This window comes from Platichthys flesus, chromosome 6 (genome assembly GCF_949316205.1).
Source record: "Platichthys flesus chromosome 6, fPlaFle2.1, whole genome shotgun sequence".
Classification (NCBI taxonomy): Eukaryota; Metazoa; Chordata; class Actinopteri; order Pleuronectiformes; family Pleuronectidae; genus Platichthys; species Platichthys flesus.
This window is the reverse complement of record NC_084950.1, coordinates 7,682,917-7,703,499: the sequence shown is the minus strand read 5'-3', so window position 1 is coordinate 7,703,499 and position 20,583 is coordinate 7,682,917. Positions and strand designations below refer to the sequence as shown.

Genomic DNA, 20,583 nt, shown 5'->3' with positions numbered 1-20,583 from the left:
GGAGAGACGTGTTGAATCCGACAGGACCCGAGTTTAGAGACTGAGAGGCCTTACAACTGCTCAGATCCTCCACACCTGATGAGCCCATCTATTTGTGATCACTGGTACATTCAGCGTGGTCCAAAAGTCGGAGACCACTTCCCCATTCAAGTGAGAGTACACAAAAGAGAGTCCCTGAACACTGGAGCCATCAATTCCCTTTTTGCGTGTGAGCAGGAAAAGCTTTTTGAGGCTGTTGTGTAATGAAAGAGGCTGCTATAAGAAAACCACTTAATATGGAGATGCATTACCAGCTACAGCTTTAAGACCTGAGTCGTACGTGATGCTCTGGAGCTGTGTACTTGTCAACTCAGATGTTAATAAGGCCTCGTTTCAGACACAGCAGAGTAAGTACCAAAAAAAAAAAAAAAAAAAAAAACCTTGCTCAAGAGTGAAATAAATAACTGTCCCGTTGAGAAATGTGTGTACTTGTCACGGGTACTTACTGCACGGACTTGGAGGACTGGGACCTGAACTTGCTGAACTCGCCCGGAGCGGTCCACTCTGTTCCCAGCTGCAACACACAAGACAAGAGGCACGGATCAGAGAGGGTGTGAGAGAAACAGAGAGAGGGGTGGGGGAGAGAGCATGGGATAAAAACAGGATGAGAAATGTTCAGGTGCACTAAAACATTTGAGAATCGATTTTTTGAGGGCAAAAAAGCAGCGGTTTTTCCGATTTATGGGCGTCCACTGGTTTACGGACCGACCAGCTGGAAATGGATGCTGCAAGATCCCGTGGTTATGATGACACGCCTCTTTTACACCACAGTTAGAGGGTGTACGCAGGTTTTTGACTATCAACTCCTTTCTTGCACGAGTGGATCCCACGTGATCCCAAGATGTAAGAAACAGTAAGTCGACAAACGCTCATTGCTATTAACCAGCCAACTCCCAGATGTTAAACGTGTGTCATAGCGTTGAACAGACTGCAGAAATTAAGAAGAAGAAGAAGAAATCCGCTCATTCCCCTGGGTGTCATTCTCCATCACTGCCGATCTGAGCCGCAGCTAATTAAAACCAGTGTCTCCTGCATTTGACCTGGAAGTGAATGCCGACTGAACTAATTCCCATCGCAGACAAGAGCCAGATGTTAGCAGGTGGTAGTGGTTTTTTTCGAACCAGTGGAAATGAGGCTACAGAGAGCGACAAGGCCATCTTCCCCAAAGCAACCAGACAAGTTCAGAGAGACACACACGAGACGAGAGCTCATGGACACAAACAGACAGTAAACGAGAAAGAGCGACTCCCTGCCAACACTCGCTCTGAGAAGCTGGCTCATCCGGAGCCCTGAGGCCTCCGGCCCCGGCCCCGCAGGTCGAGTCAGTGCCCATTCATTTCCTCAGCAAGCCAACGCGGCTAATTAAGGCCCCCTGCTGCCGCTGATCCATAATGAAAGAACACGGCTAAGATCACAGTGGGCTCGCCTCCTAATTGTTTGTGTTGGCCGCGCGTCCCCGGTTTGAAGCTGGTCAGAAGACATGGAGGCGCGTGGGAGCCACAGATCACAAGAGTCTTTCAGCTTGTAAATAGCTGCTGATCCTCACTCTGGGTACCGCAGTGTGTTTTCACAGCAGCACACACCTACAGCATAACAACACACGCACACATACGAAATGGCACGTAATACAACGGCACCTCTGAGCATGTTCGCTGGCATGTGAAGAGAGCGAGGGGGGGGGGACAACTCGGAAAACACGCAGCAATGTCCGTCCAAACTCCACCGGGTCCCTGGCAGCGCTGGAGCCTTTGGAGTCTGTGTGAAGCAGTTGGCTCGACAGGAGGAGGGACACAATGTGCGCTACTGTGCCTTCGCTCTGAAGCCGTCCACACAGCGCACAACGGGCCTCACATCCATCCCTCCTCCGGCACAGGAGAAAAAAGGGATGGAGTGAAATCACTGGAAAGGAATATTTAAAAAAGAAAAAAGTAGCTCCTCCAGCTCCCACTGTTTGATTTCAACAGAGTCGGCTCTTAAGAGGAAAATGTTTCTTTCAAATCATTTAGTATGTGTATTGACTTCGGAAAGGAATTTTCCTATTCTAAATATTTGACATAAAGTCGACTTCTTTCAAAAAATTAAACCCACAAGTTCTTAACTCACATTTATGGATATCAAATTGTTCTGAATGCTCATGTGTAGAATCTGTCGGCGCGGGACAAGCTTCAGTGGCCGGAGGGATCTGGTTTCTGTTTCTAGTTTGACCGATGATGTTTGAGCAGAGTTTGGTTGCCCGCACGTAAACAGTCTGCCTGGAGAGCAAAAGGGGCATCGGCTGGAGGCTTTTAAATTTGATACGCATTCATAGGCAGAAAGTTGTTGATAGATTAGCCAAAATGGTGTCTGGACCTAAAACAGACTGTTAAAAGTGAACAGTGATGGTGATCCCCAAAAGCATTGGCCGTTGCCCCCAGAGGTTAATTCATAGGCAACGATATTCAAGGGGCTTCGAGTCTCATTTAAGTCCTGGACTGCTTTAACTTTTCATTGTAGTCCGTTCAGCTCCTCCTGACGTGCAACAGGAGAGTCTGACTCTCACTTCAGCTCGTCTCCCTCAAAAGAATCATCATTAAAATAAAAACCTTGCGTCCTACAAAGTCCTGCTTGTTTCTCAACACCTTCACTGAAACTTAAATAACTTTGACAAATCGCAGGTGAATGACGCAGGCACCCGCAGCAGAACTTTAAAATCGTTCAAAGCAGAAGGGCAAAAAAAACAAAACAGTCTCGGATTTTTAAAAACTTTTGCAGTGAATATAAATGAGAACCTTGAAAATGTCTCTAATGTCTCGCTGTAACGTACATGTTGATATTCTGTCTGTGAGTGAATTGCTTTTTTCCTGAAAGGGCTGTTGTTCGGCAGATGAAAAAGAGAGTGATCACTGCAGCAGGCGGCATCGCAAATATATTCATCTCTTATCTGCTGCTGACTCTCCAGACAGCAAATCTCTCTTCTCTTTTTTTAAATAAGTAAAACGGAATCTGCGCGCAGGCATAAACAAGATCATTTCATTTGTTTCCACAGTAAATATGAATTCAGAAGAGAAATGACGCTGCGGCAGAAAGAAGTTTATTCTGAGAGTGAACACGAAGCTAAATGTCATATTGTTAAGGATACCTTTTAAAATAATGATGCCTTTTATTCAGCAGAGAAATTAGAGTGACCTTTAAACCTTGACTTTCTCATTCAAAAGGACACGAAAATCAATCAAGATGCATAATATGTGTGACACCACTTGTGCAAATGGTTGTGCGTCATGCAAACGACTTATTGCATATGTCACATGATGCACTGTGAAGTGAAATTACACTCGAGTGTGTCGTTAATTAAAAGAAAAAAGAGGTAAAAATGTTAATTTGACATTTCAAATTAAGTAGATTTTCTATAAAGGACAAAAACATGTGTGTCAAAGAGCAAATCTCCTTCAAAAAATCAGTCTATGACACACACACACAGAGACACACGTCTGACACCACTTCCCCAGACTGGGAGTCCAGTGTGTACACACCCTACACCCAGACATGACGTCCCAGTGAACGATGAGTCACTGGGTGGGAGCAGCATCCCCTCGTAAAGCAGGAGGTAAATCAGAAGGGCAAGCGGCCAAGTTGTCATGGGGAGCAACACACACACACACACACACACACACACACACACACACACACACACACACACACACACACACACACACACACACACACACACACACACACACACACACACACACACACACACACACACACACACACACACACACACACACACACACACACACACACACACACACACACACACACACACACACAAGCAGCTTCATAGGTCACCTTTGGAAACTTTACATAAACTTGCATTCATTTCCTGGAGACTTCCTCTAACCCAAAACTCTGGCCTGACTCTAAAACCAGCTTTATCCTAATTGGGGACACAACTTTAGTAATTAGGAAAAAGTGAGTTTTATTTCAACTGAAATTTAGCACAGGTATCGCACACAAACACACACACACTCACAGCATATTTTGCTTATATGCACTGAACCTGAAGATTCAGAAATATTGTAACCTTGCTCCACTATAACTCATCTCTCATTTTTCTTTACTCTGACACACACACACACACACACACACACACACACACACACACACACACACACACACACACACACACACACACACACACACACACACACACACACACACACACACACACACACACACACACACACACACACACACACACACACACTTGATAAACTCATTTCCAGATTGCCAGTGGACGACAGTAACAAATTGAAACCCAAAACAAGAGTCAAGGAAAGTGGGAGACGTGGAGGAATCACTTCCTTTTCTATGAATTCAGTTTCTCCTATCCTGTCTTTTAAATAGAGAATCAGCCGCTCTTTGCTTTAACTTCAGAGAGCTGTATTCTTTGACCTTGAGCCTGTTAGATTACACCGCACACACTTGGTCTGTTCACAGCTTTCTAGATATACATAACAATACACAACATACACAGACGTGCTACGAGAAATGAAGTCAGAGTCTTAACACCAGCCGTTGTTTTGAACAGTTGTTGCTTTTAAGTGCGACCATGTTCACGTTGCTCATTCGCCCATTGGAATGAAGTGCAGGAATCTGAACGGTGATTCTAATTCCATTCATCTCAGCTAAAACTAAATCTGCTTGCAGATGCTTCAAACGGGTTCGAGGCCGGTCGGCCGTCACAATTATCCTCACGTCTGTTTCTATCGGTGTCAGAGCTCCGTTATGAAGAGGTGGCTATGCAGCTGCTACAGGAGTTACCATCTAATGCTGTGCACGGGGGCTAATGAAGCTGCCACCGGAAATTTTGTGGTATTTATTACAGACAAACAACAGAAAGCAGCAGACGCCTTGAAACGTCAGAGCAGGGGAAGCAGGATTAACAGTAATGACGGCTGTGCTCAGTTCATGTGTCACAGTTTGCCATGACACTGTAACCGGGAACCACCGAGCACAATATCACGGGAACCCGAGAACAGCAGGAACCTGCTCTTTGTCTTTTGTGCCTTTTTGGGACGAGAGCTCGAGAATCGCTGGAAAAAAACTGTGGAACAAAGCGACGGGAACAACCTTATCCCCGGTTGTGAAATAACGTCTGATTCCAGCACAGTGACAAAGTCTCCTCTGTGTGAAACTGAGCAGCGGCTGTTGCTCATATTCGGGGGTCGGGTATCGATTGTATCTCTCTCATCCAGTTTCCTGTCTGCGTCCCCGCGGCTGCAGACAGAAGAGGTATCACAGCTCGTATGATACACGAGGGCCTATGATCACTCTCATACATGTGCCCCGTCACGAGGCTCTCGGTATCAGACGGAGTCGGGGGGGAGGCTCAGCGGGAGCCGTCTGGACATTCTGATTGAAAAGGAGAAATCTCATTACAGATTAGCTGTCAGGCAAAAAGTGCGTCGCTGCGCTGAGGCCGGACAATGGCTGATCCTCGCTGACGCTGAGGACGTTAATATGTTCCACAGCGGGATCAGGGAGAGTGGTCTTATTACAAGCTGCTCTTCATACACACACTGACCAGCTGGTGTGTGTGTGTGTGTGAGGGATGGATATACAAGAAGTACTACGTTGTGGGAATCAGGATTACAGAGCCGTCTTTATGTTGTATCTGTGTGAGTGTTTTTTTTTTGTGTATATGTATTTGAGAAATACTGATGTCACCATTGTCTTGTGACGAGGGGTGTTAGAGCAGAATATTGTGATATCACTGTCGTTGACCTTTGACCTTTGACTACGGAATTCTAATCAGCTCATCATCGCTTCCAAATGGACGTGTGCGCCTGATGAAACTCCCCGGAAGGCGTTTCTGAGACATTGTGCTCGCAAGAGTGGGACAGACGTGAGGTCACAGTGACCTTGACCCCTCGACAAGGAAAACAACTATTCATCTTTTAGACCGAGCGAAACGATGGTTCAGGATGTGAAGAAAATCTAGTTCCCAACGTCCTGGAGCCATGAAGAGATCCCTACACCATGTTCCTTACATTACACAGGTCCCTCCATGCTGTCATGTCATCATTTAGACCCACATTCATAATGATTATCTTAAATAGATAAAGGCTTTTATGCTTGATTGTTTTATCAGGATTTGTTATATTTGTATATAAAACCGTATATTTGGAAACTACAGACACAGACTTTTCAGAGCCAGTTTGAGTTCAGCACCAGTTACTGCTGTGATGCTCAGACTGGGAGGTGGAGATACTGCAGCACAGTGTGGTTACTTCCTCATTAGTAATCTAATCTTTTAATTTAAACATAAAACTACAGGCTATTATCTCTTCTTTATTCAGAGTTATGAGTTATTATGAGGATTTAAACAGAATAGAGAAAAGTTTTTGACCTCTTTTTAAGAGCTGAACCGCCTTGGCATTAAGCCCTCTTTTCAGATTAGCATGGATTTACCTGTTTTAGTCATGAAACCTGTGATATGCGAGGACACCAGTACACGCTGCGCTGCATATGAAAGATATTTTAAACGTGGTAAACAGTATTTAAAAGGAATAAAATGTCTTGTAAGACTTCTTCTTCGCAGACAGATGGATCACATAATGAGGAACGGAGTCCCAAGGTTTTATTTGTCTCTGAAGACAGAGGAGGCAGCGAGGCCCTGTCTGTCAGCCCCTGGCAGAATGAATGATCCCCGGCCATAGCACTCGCTCCCCTGCCGTTCCCTAAATGATATTTCTCCACTGCTAAATGTCACATCAATATTCACTACCGGCTAATTAATCTCTGCCCCTGTGTGGAACCTGGTTACTTCTCTCCCGCGTCCTGTTGGAAATACACATGGCTCCGGGGCTGGACCTTTGCTGGACCCCGAGCATTCATATGGTTCTTAAATTCCTTAAATATTTTCAGACGGCTCTACCAAGAAACCTTTCATTAGTAAAGCCAGCGGCGGAAACACCTTGACTGTTATTCGATGGCGGGCGGGGGGGGGACTTCCAGGATAGATGGGAAAGGAAAACCATTTCTCACAGGATGCTCTACAGGAGGATTTGAGTCGCTGGTGTTCTGAGCCGCCGCGTGCTGGAGGTGAGTGATGGCGCGCGTGTCGGGACGGTGACACGAGGTCGAGCGGCTGATTACTAAAGAGGAACAAGGTCGTATCGCTCAGCGTCCTTCCAGCCGGTGGACGCTGGAGCTCCGGGTGGAATGAAAAGGCTCCTGTTGGCCAGGAGCAGATGTATTATGGCTCTTGACTTAATGACTAAATTGATAGTTACATATATAAAATAATACCCCCCCAACATCCGATCTGTCATCGTGTCCATGGATGAAAGGAAGGGAATCCATTAGAGCCATGACTCATCCTCAGCCTGGACATCATATTATATAATAAATCACGATGTTGTGCAGTAGATGTGGTTTTTACTGCTTTGCACATCTTGTACTGTGGAAGTATTATTCCAGACAGATATACAGTGTCAGACCAAATGTATTTCCTTTTTAAGTTTAACAGTGAGGAGTTTAAAAATATTCAGGTGGTGATTTGGTTTATTCCAACTTACCTACTTTACAAACGTCTGTCTGTATGTCTGTATGTGGAGTGCATTTCTTAAAACATTCATGTTATCGGGTTCACACTCTACATGTGTGTCGCCAATGGCCCAAGGAAGTACAGTAATGAATTTGGTGTGATTTGGATATTTGTACTGTTCAATGTTCCGTGCTGATCTCCATCGTGACAACAACATTCAGAGAATCACTTACTCTTTGGCCAATTTCTCTACAAAGTAAAAGCACAGTGTTCGTTTTGTAGCATGAACGCTTCAATCAAACTGAATTACACAGATTTAAGTTTGAAAAGTCGTGACGTTGGGTCTGAAGATTGTGAATAGCCGACAAGCAAATGGCAGCAAAAATTAAAGCAAATTCAGTTTCATTTTATGAAAAACATTGACTATAATATCTTCATTGCAGAGAAACCAGGGAGCACAGATGCAACGTTTTCTTACTTCACTCTGCAACATACACTGTTTATAAAAAGCCCTGAAGTACAAAATCTGTAATAATGTGACATTATTTTGTAGTTTGAGGAGAACTCACTAATGACAACAAATAGTTCTGAAGTGTCTCTATTCCACACAGACGGGTTTATAAGGGCTGAGCACTGGTTCAAACCAGGGAACGCATTCAGAGTTAGAAATGTGCACTTAGTGATTTTGCTGAGAATAACAAAGCATTCAAAATGATGAGACCTTGCTGTTTTTCAGTGAAGTGCCTCCCTCCGGTTCAGGTGTTATAAAAGAAGTGCAGCACAGCGCTTACCTGCCCGACATAGACCAGCAGTCTGGCATTGAGAGGGCTCTCATCAGGACTCAGCCACAGCTCCGAGTTATCATCCGACGATACAGAGAACTGGAAATCTCCTGCGGGGCCAAAACACACGATCAAAGTGCGTGTTAGCAGATATATATGCATATGATCACAGATGAGTATCAGATGATGTGAGACCTCATCGAATAAATTGTAATAATGAACCTGGAATGTGTTGCCCAGACTACTTCTGGCAGAGGTCAGCGATTGATATGGTGATATCGAAAGTGTTGCTGGGACTGAATTCCCAATCAATGAGAAAACTATGTGAATGCAAATGAACAAATCAGAAGCAGGAAGGAGCCCAGGAAGCCAACGAGTAGACACTTAAATCAAATCAATTTTCATAAGTGGATAATCAGGATACTTGAGAATTGTCAATTCCTTCGAACAGGACTATTAATAGTCGGAACTGAATAAAGCTACTTTCCCCTAAGAGGCTGTTGTCTGAGTGTCTTTCTGTCACTGCTGAGAAAACTGAGTAACTGTGAATTTGCAGTTATTTGTCATCGATCTAAAAACTCAGGCAGTGGACATCAGTATTATTTGGGGGTGAAGGAAACAGCATTGTGCAGAATATAGTAGACATATACTTGTACTGTGTATAGTACAAGTAGCTCCCTGGATAAATGACGGCAGTATGACCTCCGGCAGGGAAAGAATTTTAGTTCTTACTTCCTTAAACGTGGCAATTGCTTTTCAAAATGTTTCATGATTCTTCAGGGAATAATTCATGGATCTTGATGAAAGCTGATCACATTGAGTACTAGTTTAGTTGTCTGCGATGAAATCAGGTAATCCAACCCTCGATCAATCTAGAGCAGCACCTGAAAGGTTGTCTGGGGCAGTGGGGGGGGGGGGGTTGAAGGTCACTTGTAAAGCACTTGTCAGATTCCTGGAGGTAGATGACCTTTGAGCCATCGGCTGAGAAGAGCCTTACCACCGGTGAACACTCCACATGAGAGTGAAATGAACACTAATCTAATTTATAACTTCATACTCTGCAATTTGTGTGAGGGCACTCGGGTGCTACAGCGTTTCAGTTCCCATAGCTACAAGTCTCGAGGGTACCGCAATGAGATTTAGCTGTGAGATCCCCGGCATCCAGTTCTAATACAATTTCTGAATATCCACTATATGAGTGGCTCTGAAGTGTTTGGAATAAGAGGGCTACGGAAATTATCTACTCTTATGCTCCAGAGGCCCCCTCAGCCCCAGAGGAGATAGTTGCTATTAACATTGAGCTAGTTACCGTCTCTGTAAGGGTGAAGGAAGCCAAATATTCTCAGGCCGTAGTTCTTCCACCTAGGAGCCACCGCCAGCTTCTTCACTGTGATTCGGGTCTGCAGCAGGAAACAGAAACAAATGTCAACAATCAAAACAAGCGTCAGTTGCTGCATCAATACAAAATAAAAGAGAATGTTTGCTGTCAGGTAATCCTATCAGGGTAATCCTACCATTTGTGTAAAACAACCCAAAACAGCGAGTGTCCATTCATAGCTTAGCACTCGTAACCAGGCACAGGAGGGACTTGTGGAAACTTGTGGATGTGTGCATGGAGCCAGAGTGAAAAGCAATACTGCCCTTTTTAGGTCAAAACCAGAAATGCAAGACCAAACAGGGGAAAATTGATTAAATTGTGTGTTTGTCCGCTCGAACATAAGCTGGAAAACATGGCTCCTTCTAACAGACAGACAACCACAACCACTTCATGATAGTACGTCCACTATTAAGCTAACTTTCCATAGACTGTATGTAAAGATGGATGACGCATCTTCACTTCCTCCAACTATCCAGAAAAGAAGCCAAAATATCCATCCACTATCATGGAGGAGTCGGGATCTATGACCTGTACTGTCACCAGCCAATAGGGGGCGATCAAGATGCCTCACTTCTTATCATTATATACAGTCTATATTAGGTCTTCACTGGTCCTGGATGCATCTATTTAAAAGTTTATTTCATTGATGGACCAAACAAAAGCATTTAAATACAAAATCTCAAATCTTCAACGAAAAGGAGCAGAAAGAAGAATCATCTTTTGTAATCTGCTCCTCCTTCATAGGATATTAATAAAAAAGCTAATAATTCAATAAATACTTTTTTTCTAAATAGCTGCACACAGACCCTCACACTCCTCCATTAGTTCCTAAGTTACAATTTATTTCTACCATTCAAAGAAGCTCACAAAAGATTAACCTGACAAAGCGTAATCAACACATTTCATTGTATTTCCTCATCATTCAGGCTTTAATTGTTTTATTAAATATAATGCTTGTCTTCGATTCGTTGGTTCTCTTTGTTGCGATTGTTCCATAAACTGATTATTTTCTCCACAATGCAATGTTCCATCAATCTGAATCTCAGTTTTTTTTAAGATCTTTGTTCATTTGAAGTTATAATGGCTTTCTCTTTTTTTCCAATCTTTTCTGGATGTTGGTTCTCAAAGTTTTCTGATGAGCTGTGTACAGAGTTTGCAGAATACTGTCATCTACTAGTTCCTGAAATGTAAACAATTCTAACTGAACAAACGATGGGCTGGATGGAACTCTACGTCCTTGTTTTAGATCGGCCGCTGCGAGGACAAACAGCCAGACGGATATAGCTCAATAACTACAAGGAGGAACTCAGTCAATACACAGTCAATTGAATTTAGTGTTGACAGATCCCAGGTCGGTCACTGCTCTGTAATACTCACATGAGGGTAGAGGGGGAAGTGCAGGTTCTTTCGAAGTTGAGCTATGGAGGATCCACACCAGTCCTCGAACACGTGCAGGTTAGCCTGGCCCTTAAACTGCCAACACACAATCAGAGGAGAGGAATCAGGCGTGTGCAGCAGCGTCAGTTTCTTTTCAAATAAGAAGCATTAACTCCTGCAAAAGTTCCATTTGCCCTGGATTCAGTCGATGTATTCTGTTGCAGAAAGTATGACATCTTTCACGCAGGAGGAAATAGTTCTCCGTGAATAATACGACTGTAGAGTGGAGTTTCTGTCCTTAAGGTGAAGGAGAGTTCGCCATGAGTATGGGGGGGGGGGGGGGGTCTGAACGCAGGATGTCAGGAGCAGTCTGTCAGAGCTCAGGGGCCCTGTCCATAGTCTGACATTTGTCTGAATTACTCAGGGAACTCTCAGGACACAGCAAGGACAGATGGTGAGACCAGTCGGCCTCGGGGTACAGTCTCCTCACACGCGTCGGCCTGCTCATGTACAAGAGGAGACGAGTCCCAGATGACTTGTGTGTCAAGTTTTCACTGCAGAGTGTTGGGGTCAATTCAAAATGTAAAAAGATAAACATTTTTACATTTTCTTTTGCTGACAACTTACAACTTCTGACCACAAATTGCTGTTCTCTCTACTGCTCACATCAAAACAGGCTCAGGAAGGTGAGTTGAGGGGTATTCAGCTGCAACATGCAACTTCACCACTAGATGTCACTAAATTCCACACACTGAATCTTTAAAGTAAGAGCGGTGTAAGTTAAATACAGATGGTAGAAGTGGACTAAGAGGAAAACTTTGGACTTCAATACTTTGAGACATTTTAAGAGTTTTGTGTCTGTGCCAAGGAGCAACAACATGGAAGAAGGTGAAGAATCATTCATTCATGATGACGAAACAGAGAAATTAAACATTCTCCTTCCGAGCCCTTATTTACATTAAGAATACTGCTTTCAGTAGATTCTACACAAATTGTCAGGCTCACACATCTTTACCTGCTTAAATCCCTGTTTTTAGTCAATAGTTTATTTTGTTTTATTTAAAGTAAGAGTGGTCCAAGTTAAATAGTCTTTGATCTAATGTTTATAGAAGTGATATGAGTCTCAGTGGCCTTCAGAGGGAAACTTTTTACTTTAATACTTAGACAACGTTTTAGAGCCTGTACTTGTTTATGCCTTTACTTGAATGAAGAGGTTGTATCATTAGTTATGTATCTACTTGAGTCATCTGTACTTCTACTCTCTAAAGAACGTGTGTACTTTTGTCAGCTCTGCCACATAAACATTTTGGCTACAGAAAGTGAGGCATGCACGGAGCGGTGATTTCTTCGACATGCTGCTGACACGTGAATTTCATACCTCGATCACATTTCTGCACAACATCACAGAGGGGAAAGAGCTGCAACTCGGTGCTGGTGCACGGTTTCTCATTTCGACACATTCATGGTTCGGCTCTGCATCGAGCCCGGGGCGGTTGTCTCAGTGATTTAATGAGCTGTTATTGCTCTGATTTCTCAAACTGGATGATCAACCCACAATACATACTTGCACGTACTGTACGCGCACATGCCCTCCTTTGATGCGTGAAAGCAGTCCCAGCAGGCCGCCACTGTAACGCTGCCACGGATATTTAGAGCATCACACACAAGTCGAGCGGAAAGCATGGCTCTCACCAAATGAATATGAAACGGCACAGTCAGGGAGCCTGGTGGCATCAAAGAGCTGGCAGCACCACTCTGGCCCCATTTCATTAAGTGAGAGTGTATATGGAGGAGCTGCTCGCTAAACAGTCGACAGTTGTGAGCTGTCGAATCGATTGATCCGCGGAGGGAGAGTCACCTTTTGACAGAATGGCAGCGTGCAGACCTCCGCCGAGGCCCCACAGTCCCCTTTAATTCAATCAGACTGCACCAGCATTCAAACACTCATAGGTTTATGTCTCCTAAATAGGCCTGACTACTTTCATCAAGATCCATCAATAATTCCCTGGGGAAATTGGTGAAAATGTCAAAACATAATGTTAAAGAAAATGAACAAATCCCTGCTCTGCCCCCCCCCCCCCATCCCCGTCATTCTTTGTTGGCTTGCTTCCCATCTTTCAGCCAGGTTCTCTAATATTGCATTCAGTGCCTGTTTCTCTTTTCGTAATCCTGCTCACTGGCTGACAAACAAACACAGATGACAACATAACATCCTTGGCAGAGGAAATCAAAATGGCACTGAGTAGAGAGCATCCCTCCGCCAAGGCCCAACAGTCCCCTTCCATCCAATCAGGCTGCACCAAATTGCACAACTCGCATAGACAAACAAATAAAACAAATAAAATCGTAGAGTCGCCCCTTTGTCTGGATCTAAGCCCCATGTCCCATCATTTCACAAAGTTGCACAGAAATCTGATGTGCAGTTTTAAGTTTTATTCTGCTGACAAACAAACCAACCAACAAATGGACAGGGGCGGAACCTTGGAGGAGGTAGAAACCCACATGGACGTCAGAAGGCGTTAGAGGGCCGAGACAGGAAGGTCTTTCATAAAGTAAACACCTCTGTGACTCTGTGACCGGCGGAGGAGGAACACGTTGACGGAGGGCGTGATGCTCCTTCTGATCACACCGGGGCTTCCAACAGATGGCCTGACCCGGAGCGGTCCTTTTCATCTCACTCCCGGCTCGCTGTGGTCAACTAAGTGCCCCGCGCACTGACAGCGGCACAGCAATTACGGCTCACGCATTAACCATGAGACATTTATGTTGTGCAAACACGTCAGTCGAAAAACAGTAGGACCAGTGATTTTATTTCCTATGTTTTTTAATGTGCCCATATTTCACGCTTTATGTGCCCTCGTACAGAAAAGCAAGAGAAAAACAGAAACGGGGGGGGATTTTGTGGGATCAACTGACTCGGATAAGAGGAAAGAAGAGGAAGTAGAAGTCAAAGCGATGAATGAGAACGTCCGATGTTTAAAAAGGGAGTGGCAGAGCGAGCGAGAGAAAGGAGGAGGGCATGGTAAGGTTAGAGGGATTTAGCAGACGAGAGAAGCCCTGTGTAAACATGCCTTAAGTAAAGCTTTTAATAGATTTCCTGTGGGTTTTTGAAAAGTGCACCTTTCTTATTTTCGGCCTGGCCCGTTCCTCACCCCCGTCTCCTGTCAAACAGCAATAAGCAGGTCGGCTTTCAAAGACTCTAATTATTCACACAAACACATCCCTGTGCAGCCCCGAAGCCGAGGCCTCGGGCTGTGGAGTCGGCTTTTTGCCGGGGGGGCACTCCGGTCTAATTGGCAGCATTTTGGAGGTGGCTGCAGTGTGAGAGGTCCGTCTCTGCTCTGGCCTCAACAGGAGGCTGAATATGAAACGAAGAGGGAAGTTATGTTTCTGCTTCGCCTACTGTGCCTTTGCGTTAACTCTGATAAACTGTTCTGTGCCTCGCTCCCGTTTTGTTGTTTCCGTTATGTCCTCTCTCTATCGCAAAATAATTCCCTCCCACTATGCCCACTATCCCCACCATCTGACCTCTCCATCCCTCCGTCTGTTGCCATCGTGCTGCCAGAGCTTTAGTTTCCCTGAGCTCATGTGCGCTTGTTTGTGGGTCTGTGTGTCACATGGGGACATGGTTCCGCTTGAGCCTGTGTCTTTTAAAATGACAGCTTCTTTATTGCTTGTCGGCTGGAACTCACATTTAGTAATTGGCTAAAGAGGCCGAACGACTGCTGCTTTTTTTAAATTTCTCTACTCTGATTTGTTGTTCTACATTTCTTTAGCCAAGACACTTTAAGACCATAATGACTGAAATTTGAGATCTATGTCAAGTAGGACAGATATGAAGAAATATCAGAGTCACAGAATTACTTACAATTCCCCACAACTGATGATATGGTGAAGTAGTCTGATAGAGAATAACCCTCAAAATGCAATGTTATCACCCAAGCTACAGGCAGAGACAGTAGGTTTCCATGTTTTTTTCCCACAGCCGAGTGAACTGAGATAGATTCTCACCAGGGTATTGGAAGACTCGGTTTGTAGTTTTATTATAGCGTGCTAGTATCTGCATAATTCAGAAAGAACGACAACACACAGAATGCTGCCAAAATCTCAACGGTCGATGGAGTTAGCTTTTAATACATATTAACTTATAATAACTTGAAACAAACTAAAAGCCCTCAAGTACTTCAACATATCTAACACTCATAAAATTCAGATTATTAAGTTTTGGATTTTTAACAACTGTTTTTAAGACCCAGCAGTAATCTTGCAACGGGTAAAATTAGAGTTGCATTTGACGGCTTTAAATTAAAGTAGATGTGACTGAAAATCACGGTCATAATGCACAATATGTCGGATCTGAAGCACTACAGGCACAGAGTGGCTCGGTGCCGGGACCTGCAGGTAAAGACAGGGCGGACTCACATTCCTCTGCAGCTGCTGAACCTGCAGCAACACCCTGGAATTGATAGGTGTTCAAAAATACTGACATTCTTATAGCTGTGATAAAACAAATTCATGGTCCTTTCAGCCGACTCATACACACACCTCTATCTTTCATTTCCCTGAAGTACTGAGCCGTGTGTTTTATATCCAATCGTGTATTTTAACTGTAATTGTCAAGTTTTTTTTGAATCTATGAAAACCTGCCCTCTTTGTTTTTGGTTGGGATTTGGAAGAGCCATTTAAAAACCACCAGGCAGACAGTGACAACTCCCGATGGCCCTTTGGACGGGTTTGGTCGGGTTTACGTTGAACGGGAATCAAACTCAGTCCTGTGCTTGACCTACTCATCCAGACGTTGTTGCTATAATACTATCTCAGCAGATTTGTCTCCCTGGCAGAAAGTTTTCATAAACTTCTATCCCAAAGAAAGACATGACAGTAATGTTGGAGGCTAACACTCGATAGATGTACCTTGTGTTTACTATTTTGGTGATGCCAGGTTGCACATCAGCCTCTTGTGGCCAAAATAGACATTACAAACAAATCTAAACAACAACAACAAGCGCGTGACAAAAAAAGGTTTTCTTTTCCATGTGCCTCTTCAGTTTTTTTGTGTTTGTTTAGTTCAGTTTGTCGTTTTTTATCTTGAAATGAAACCTGTCAAAACAATTTGAACTTGCCTTCCAGAGCTTCCGTGGATATCTGCCCTCTACATCTATCACACAATATTCTAGCAACACAACGGTAAATGTTAACAGCTGACAAATTAAAGTAAAACATTGACATGCCCGTGTCATTTGAACAGAGCCCACGGCACATAATGAAAATCCTGTTCTCTCTCCCTCCATCCGCCTTTTCGTCACTTCCATCGCTGTCAAAAGGTTGCCCCCCCCCTTGCCATCCTCGGCTATAAATAGCTCCCACAGTTTCACAGCAACACGGCACCTATACGGCTCTGCCATTAAAATGAGAGGGGAGGAGAGGGAGACGGAGGAGAGCAATGCCATCTGTCAAACATGGGGAGTAAAGAGAAACGTGGACGGAGGAAATGAGAGGTGCACAGAGAAGAAGCTGAGTAAGAAAACCACTGATTGATAGAGACAAAAAGAAAAGAGTGTTCGGCACAAACACACAAACACACTGCTGCCGTGTTGCCTTTCTTCCCACACATCAACACGCCCATATTTCAGAGAGCTTGTCTTTGTGTATCTCCATCTCCTCTGCTCCTCAGTATCTCCTCTCCCTCACCCATCTGCTTGCACCATCAAACAGAGAGCAAGTCAGACAATCCTCTTTGCTCTCTCTCCCCCCCATCTCGCTCCTCTGGGAGGCCGTCTCCCTGTCTGGGAAAATCTGTCGCATGCCTTCTGCGTTCCCCCCCCCCCCGCTGGCACTGAGGCACTGACAAATGGCCGCTCTGCACACCCACTGACGAGCAATCGCACCAACTGACACCGTAAATCCCGTCGGATGAGAAGAGTGAGACGTGATGTTCTTGGCTGAGGCGCACTCGGGGGGGGGCATACAACACCGGGCAGCTCGCTCCCGCCGGGCGTGCAGGGGGGACGGCGTCTCAAGGCTCACTGTCGATGCATCGGAATCACCGTGCTGCAGTTTTAATGAAAAGTTGAAACGTGAGCAAGGAATGAAAAGATCAAATGATACCATTTTGCACGCGGGTTAGCCTCTCTGCGGCTACGATAGGAATGTCACGGTACCATTTTACGGAATACATCCGACTTCACAGAGGGCATTTGTACTTTCCCTCTATTCCATCGTCCTCCTCCTCATTAGCAATTCGGGGGAAAGAAACGAAAGTAGGATAAGTGGGTAGGTGCGGTGAGGGAAAAGGGGGGGAATTCAAAGGTACGGCGGTTTAAAGGAATTATGTGAGGGGAGATAATGAGAACTCAATTTCACACGGAGGAGAGCAGGGAGGGAGAAAGGTTCATATGATCCAGCTTCAACTTCCTCTCCTGCTCTAATGAGGGTTTGTATAATCTGCCATCTGTCCTACAATTACAGGTCTTCTGTCATGCCAAGGATATAACATGTATGCGTGTGTGTGTGTGTGGGGGGGGGGGGGGGGGGGGGGGAAGAGAATGGGAGGCAGAGCGTAAAGGATGAGCAGATTTTATTTTTTATTTCCATCTCCTGCCACAATCTGTCGATCACTCACCCAAATGAAATGAGAGGCCGGTGAGAGAAATCACGTCTCTGCCTCCCGTCTATTTAGAGAGACAGACGGACCGAGGGAATAGGGAGGAGTGTTTTTGCATCCTCTCCCCCCCCTGCCCGAGTCTACTCTCTCTTGCTTGATACGGTGGAATGACGTGAGGGTGAGAGAGAGAGAGAGGGATGACGTGAGGGTGAGAGAGAGAGAGAGAGAGAGAGAGAGAGAGAGAGAGAGAGAGAGAGATGCGTTTCCTCACCCAGTCGTGTCACCGAGTGTGTTTTTGTGCGATGAGCCAGCGTTGACGACTGCTCCCACCTGAGTCATGTCTGTGCTGTGCTACACTATCTTACTCTCTCCCCCCCTTGAGTGATAAATAATATGCCATCCAAATCTACACACGCACAGACACACACACACACCTCATCTCCAGCTTTTTTTTACAGGAACCAGAGGACCAAGTGTCTGAATCATTCCCGTTATCTGTCGTCCTCTATCTATCTGTGTTGATTCCTGTTAAATAGGCATGTAGAATTCCCCCCCCCCCCCCAGTGATATGAAATTCCACAATGATTGAAGTGTCACTAATCCCTCTTACTGTCATTTTCTTTCTTCTCCTGACTAAATAAAATTGTTCATTGTGCTATAAATTCTCTCCGGATCCATGTCGGCTTTGCTGCAAATAACCATTTATCCCTTCCTGCCTGGCATGGACCGCGCGTCTCTTTAAAGAAGTGCCGCGTCTCTTCCTGTCTGACCTCTGTGCTGTGTCCTTGACCTTCGGCTGATCATGACAGATGATTACACAGTCGCTGAGGCGCCTCATATAATCCGCAGCCACCTGTAGAGGAGTTCACGGGGCGGGGGCGCTCATGGAGACGCCAGTGTTGACTGACAACAAGCCAATAAAGGTCACAACCACCCCACCAGGATTCATACTTTTTCTTCGTCGCTTCTATCTTCTATCTTCTAGCCGTCTCTCTACTTGTGCACAAGGAAGTCAACATCCCGTCTTCCTCCTCCTCGTACGGATGCTCCGGGATGCCCGTGTGACCTCTGCCAGTCGGTGACAGCTGGCATATGGCACCACTCTGCCTCCACCCGCCTGAGTCTGCGCCTCCGACAGCGCCAGCTCAGTGGTCCCTCAGACCTCTGCCTCCTTGGCCGTGCGTCAGGAAAACCAGTTAGTGCTGGTAATTAGAGCTCATAGCTGGTGAGGGGAGCCGAGGAGCGGCTGCACTCTGTGGTTTCTGACAGCATTGGCTTAGGTCTGACATCCCAGAAGTCGGATATCAGACAAGAAGAGATGTTTTGAGGATGCAAATTCATAGAGATGTAAGAGAACTCCAGTCGAGTTCTGCTGGATTCGTAGAATATTCACAGGCGTGAAATGCATGTTGCTTTGGGGGGGGGGGGGGGGGGGGGGGGGGGGTTGGAAACAAGTCAAAGAAATGTCAAGTTGACTTCTGCAAGTGAGTTACAAAGCCAGTCACGCTCAATCTAAAATGTATTCTGGGTGGATTTTGCAAAATGTATTTCCCTTTTGAGGCTGTTTGGCTTCTTTCGATCCAAACCATAAATAAGAGATCAGGACTGGTCAATGCAACATATCTCCTGGTGCAGGGATGTCCTGCTGTTAACAGATTTCACCTACTGAAGGCAAAACATGAGACGGAAAAAAACAACAGGAAGCTCATAATAAAGCATCCCGCTGTGATCGGGCCGTGTAATCCATTTACATTGGTGCAATTAGTGTGCATGGTCCACATTCACATGGCTGCTTTGGCTGCCGTCCTAGCTTGGCTGCTTCACATCAATGTGACTTCTCATTTTCTAAGTAGTACCGATTTAAATTATTCCAAAAGCATCGTCCGCATTTAGATTCAGGCCCCTTCAATATTCAGGCAACAGATGTTTCTAGGCCGTGTTACATAAAAACAGACATCATCTGGCTCCGTGACAACTCACAAAGCAGAATCGACAACGCTGCAAAGCAAACGTAGGGATGCGAGTTTAGGAAATGTGTTTCCGCTTTAAATGTAGGACTTCTTGAATTAGTTTGTGTTTGATTCATTGGAGTGCAGAGAGGGGGCATACAGGCACAGGCAGGGTAACTAAAGTTCGATTTCGCCTGAAGAAACTTTCCCCCGGAACTAGCAAACTTTGGTGGAACTGCTTTAGTTCCCTGTTCAAATCCCTGTGTGGAGGCGGCATGTTCTCCCTGTATCGGCTCCAGGTTCCCAAGTGTAGGTTCATTGAAGACTCTCTATTGTCCGTAGGTGTAAATGTGAGGTTGCGCGCTGGCCCTGTGATACGCTAGCGACCTGTCCTCCTGCCCAATGTCAGCTGGGATTGGCTCCAGTTCGCCCCCCCCCCGAGCCTCAAAGGATAAGCGGTATAGATAACGGATGGATGGATTTCCCACAGAGGGGCGAGCAGCAGCAGCCGTCATCCCAGGTCTGCCCCAGCAGCAGCAGCAGCAACATGCAAAACTCAACTTAACTCGAGACTCGCTCAACCAGGAGAATCTGCCAAACAGCTAAAATAATATGATCAGGCTCACATTGTGCTGTACAAACAGAATCACTGATTTCAAACTGAAACTAAACTAAACTCTGTTGTGCACAGCAGAGGAATTTAAACCTTACCCCAGGTAGAGAACCACTAATTAATCATAGCTACACACACAGACACACACACACACACCTTTAATTAAACTCTGCTGAACGGTTACAAATGTAGAGCCGATTTTCCTTATCACGAATCTGTCGATTAATTCCTCCATCCGCTGGCCCCTTTGTTGCAGTGGGTGTTAACTACATCAGTAAGTGAGCTGAAAAATTTGGAGGAATCACATCGACTT

The 20,583-nt window shown here is 45.2% G+C and overlaps 1 protein-coding gene across 1 annotated transcript in view; it reads right to left on the bottom strand.

The window, feature by feature from the left end:
- b4galnt4a (beta-1,4-N-acetyl-galactosaminyl transferase 4a) overlaps nt 1-20,583 on the bottom strand; it is a gene marked incomplete in the record, with an annotated part of 125,044 nt that overhangs the window by 25,079 nt on the left and 79,382 nt on the right. The window contains 4 exon segments of the mRNA XM_062390761.1: nt 486-553; nt 8,359-8,459; nt 9,659-9,749; nt 11,105-11,200. Of these exon segments, the coding sequence (XP_062246745.1) occupies nt 486-553; nt 8,359-8,459; nt 9,659-9,749; nt 11,105-11,200 (356 nt within the window).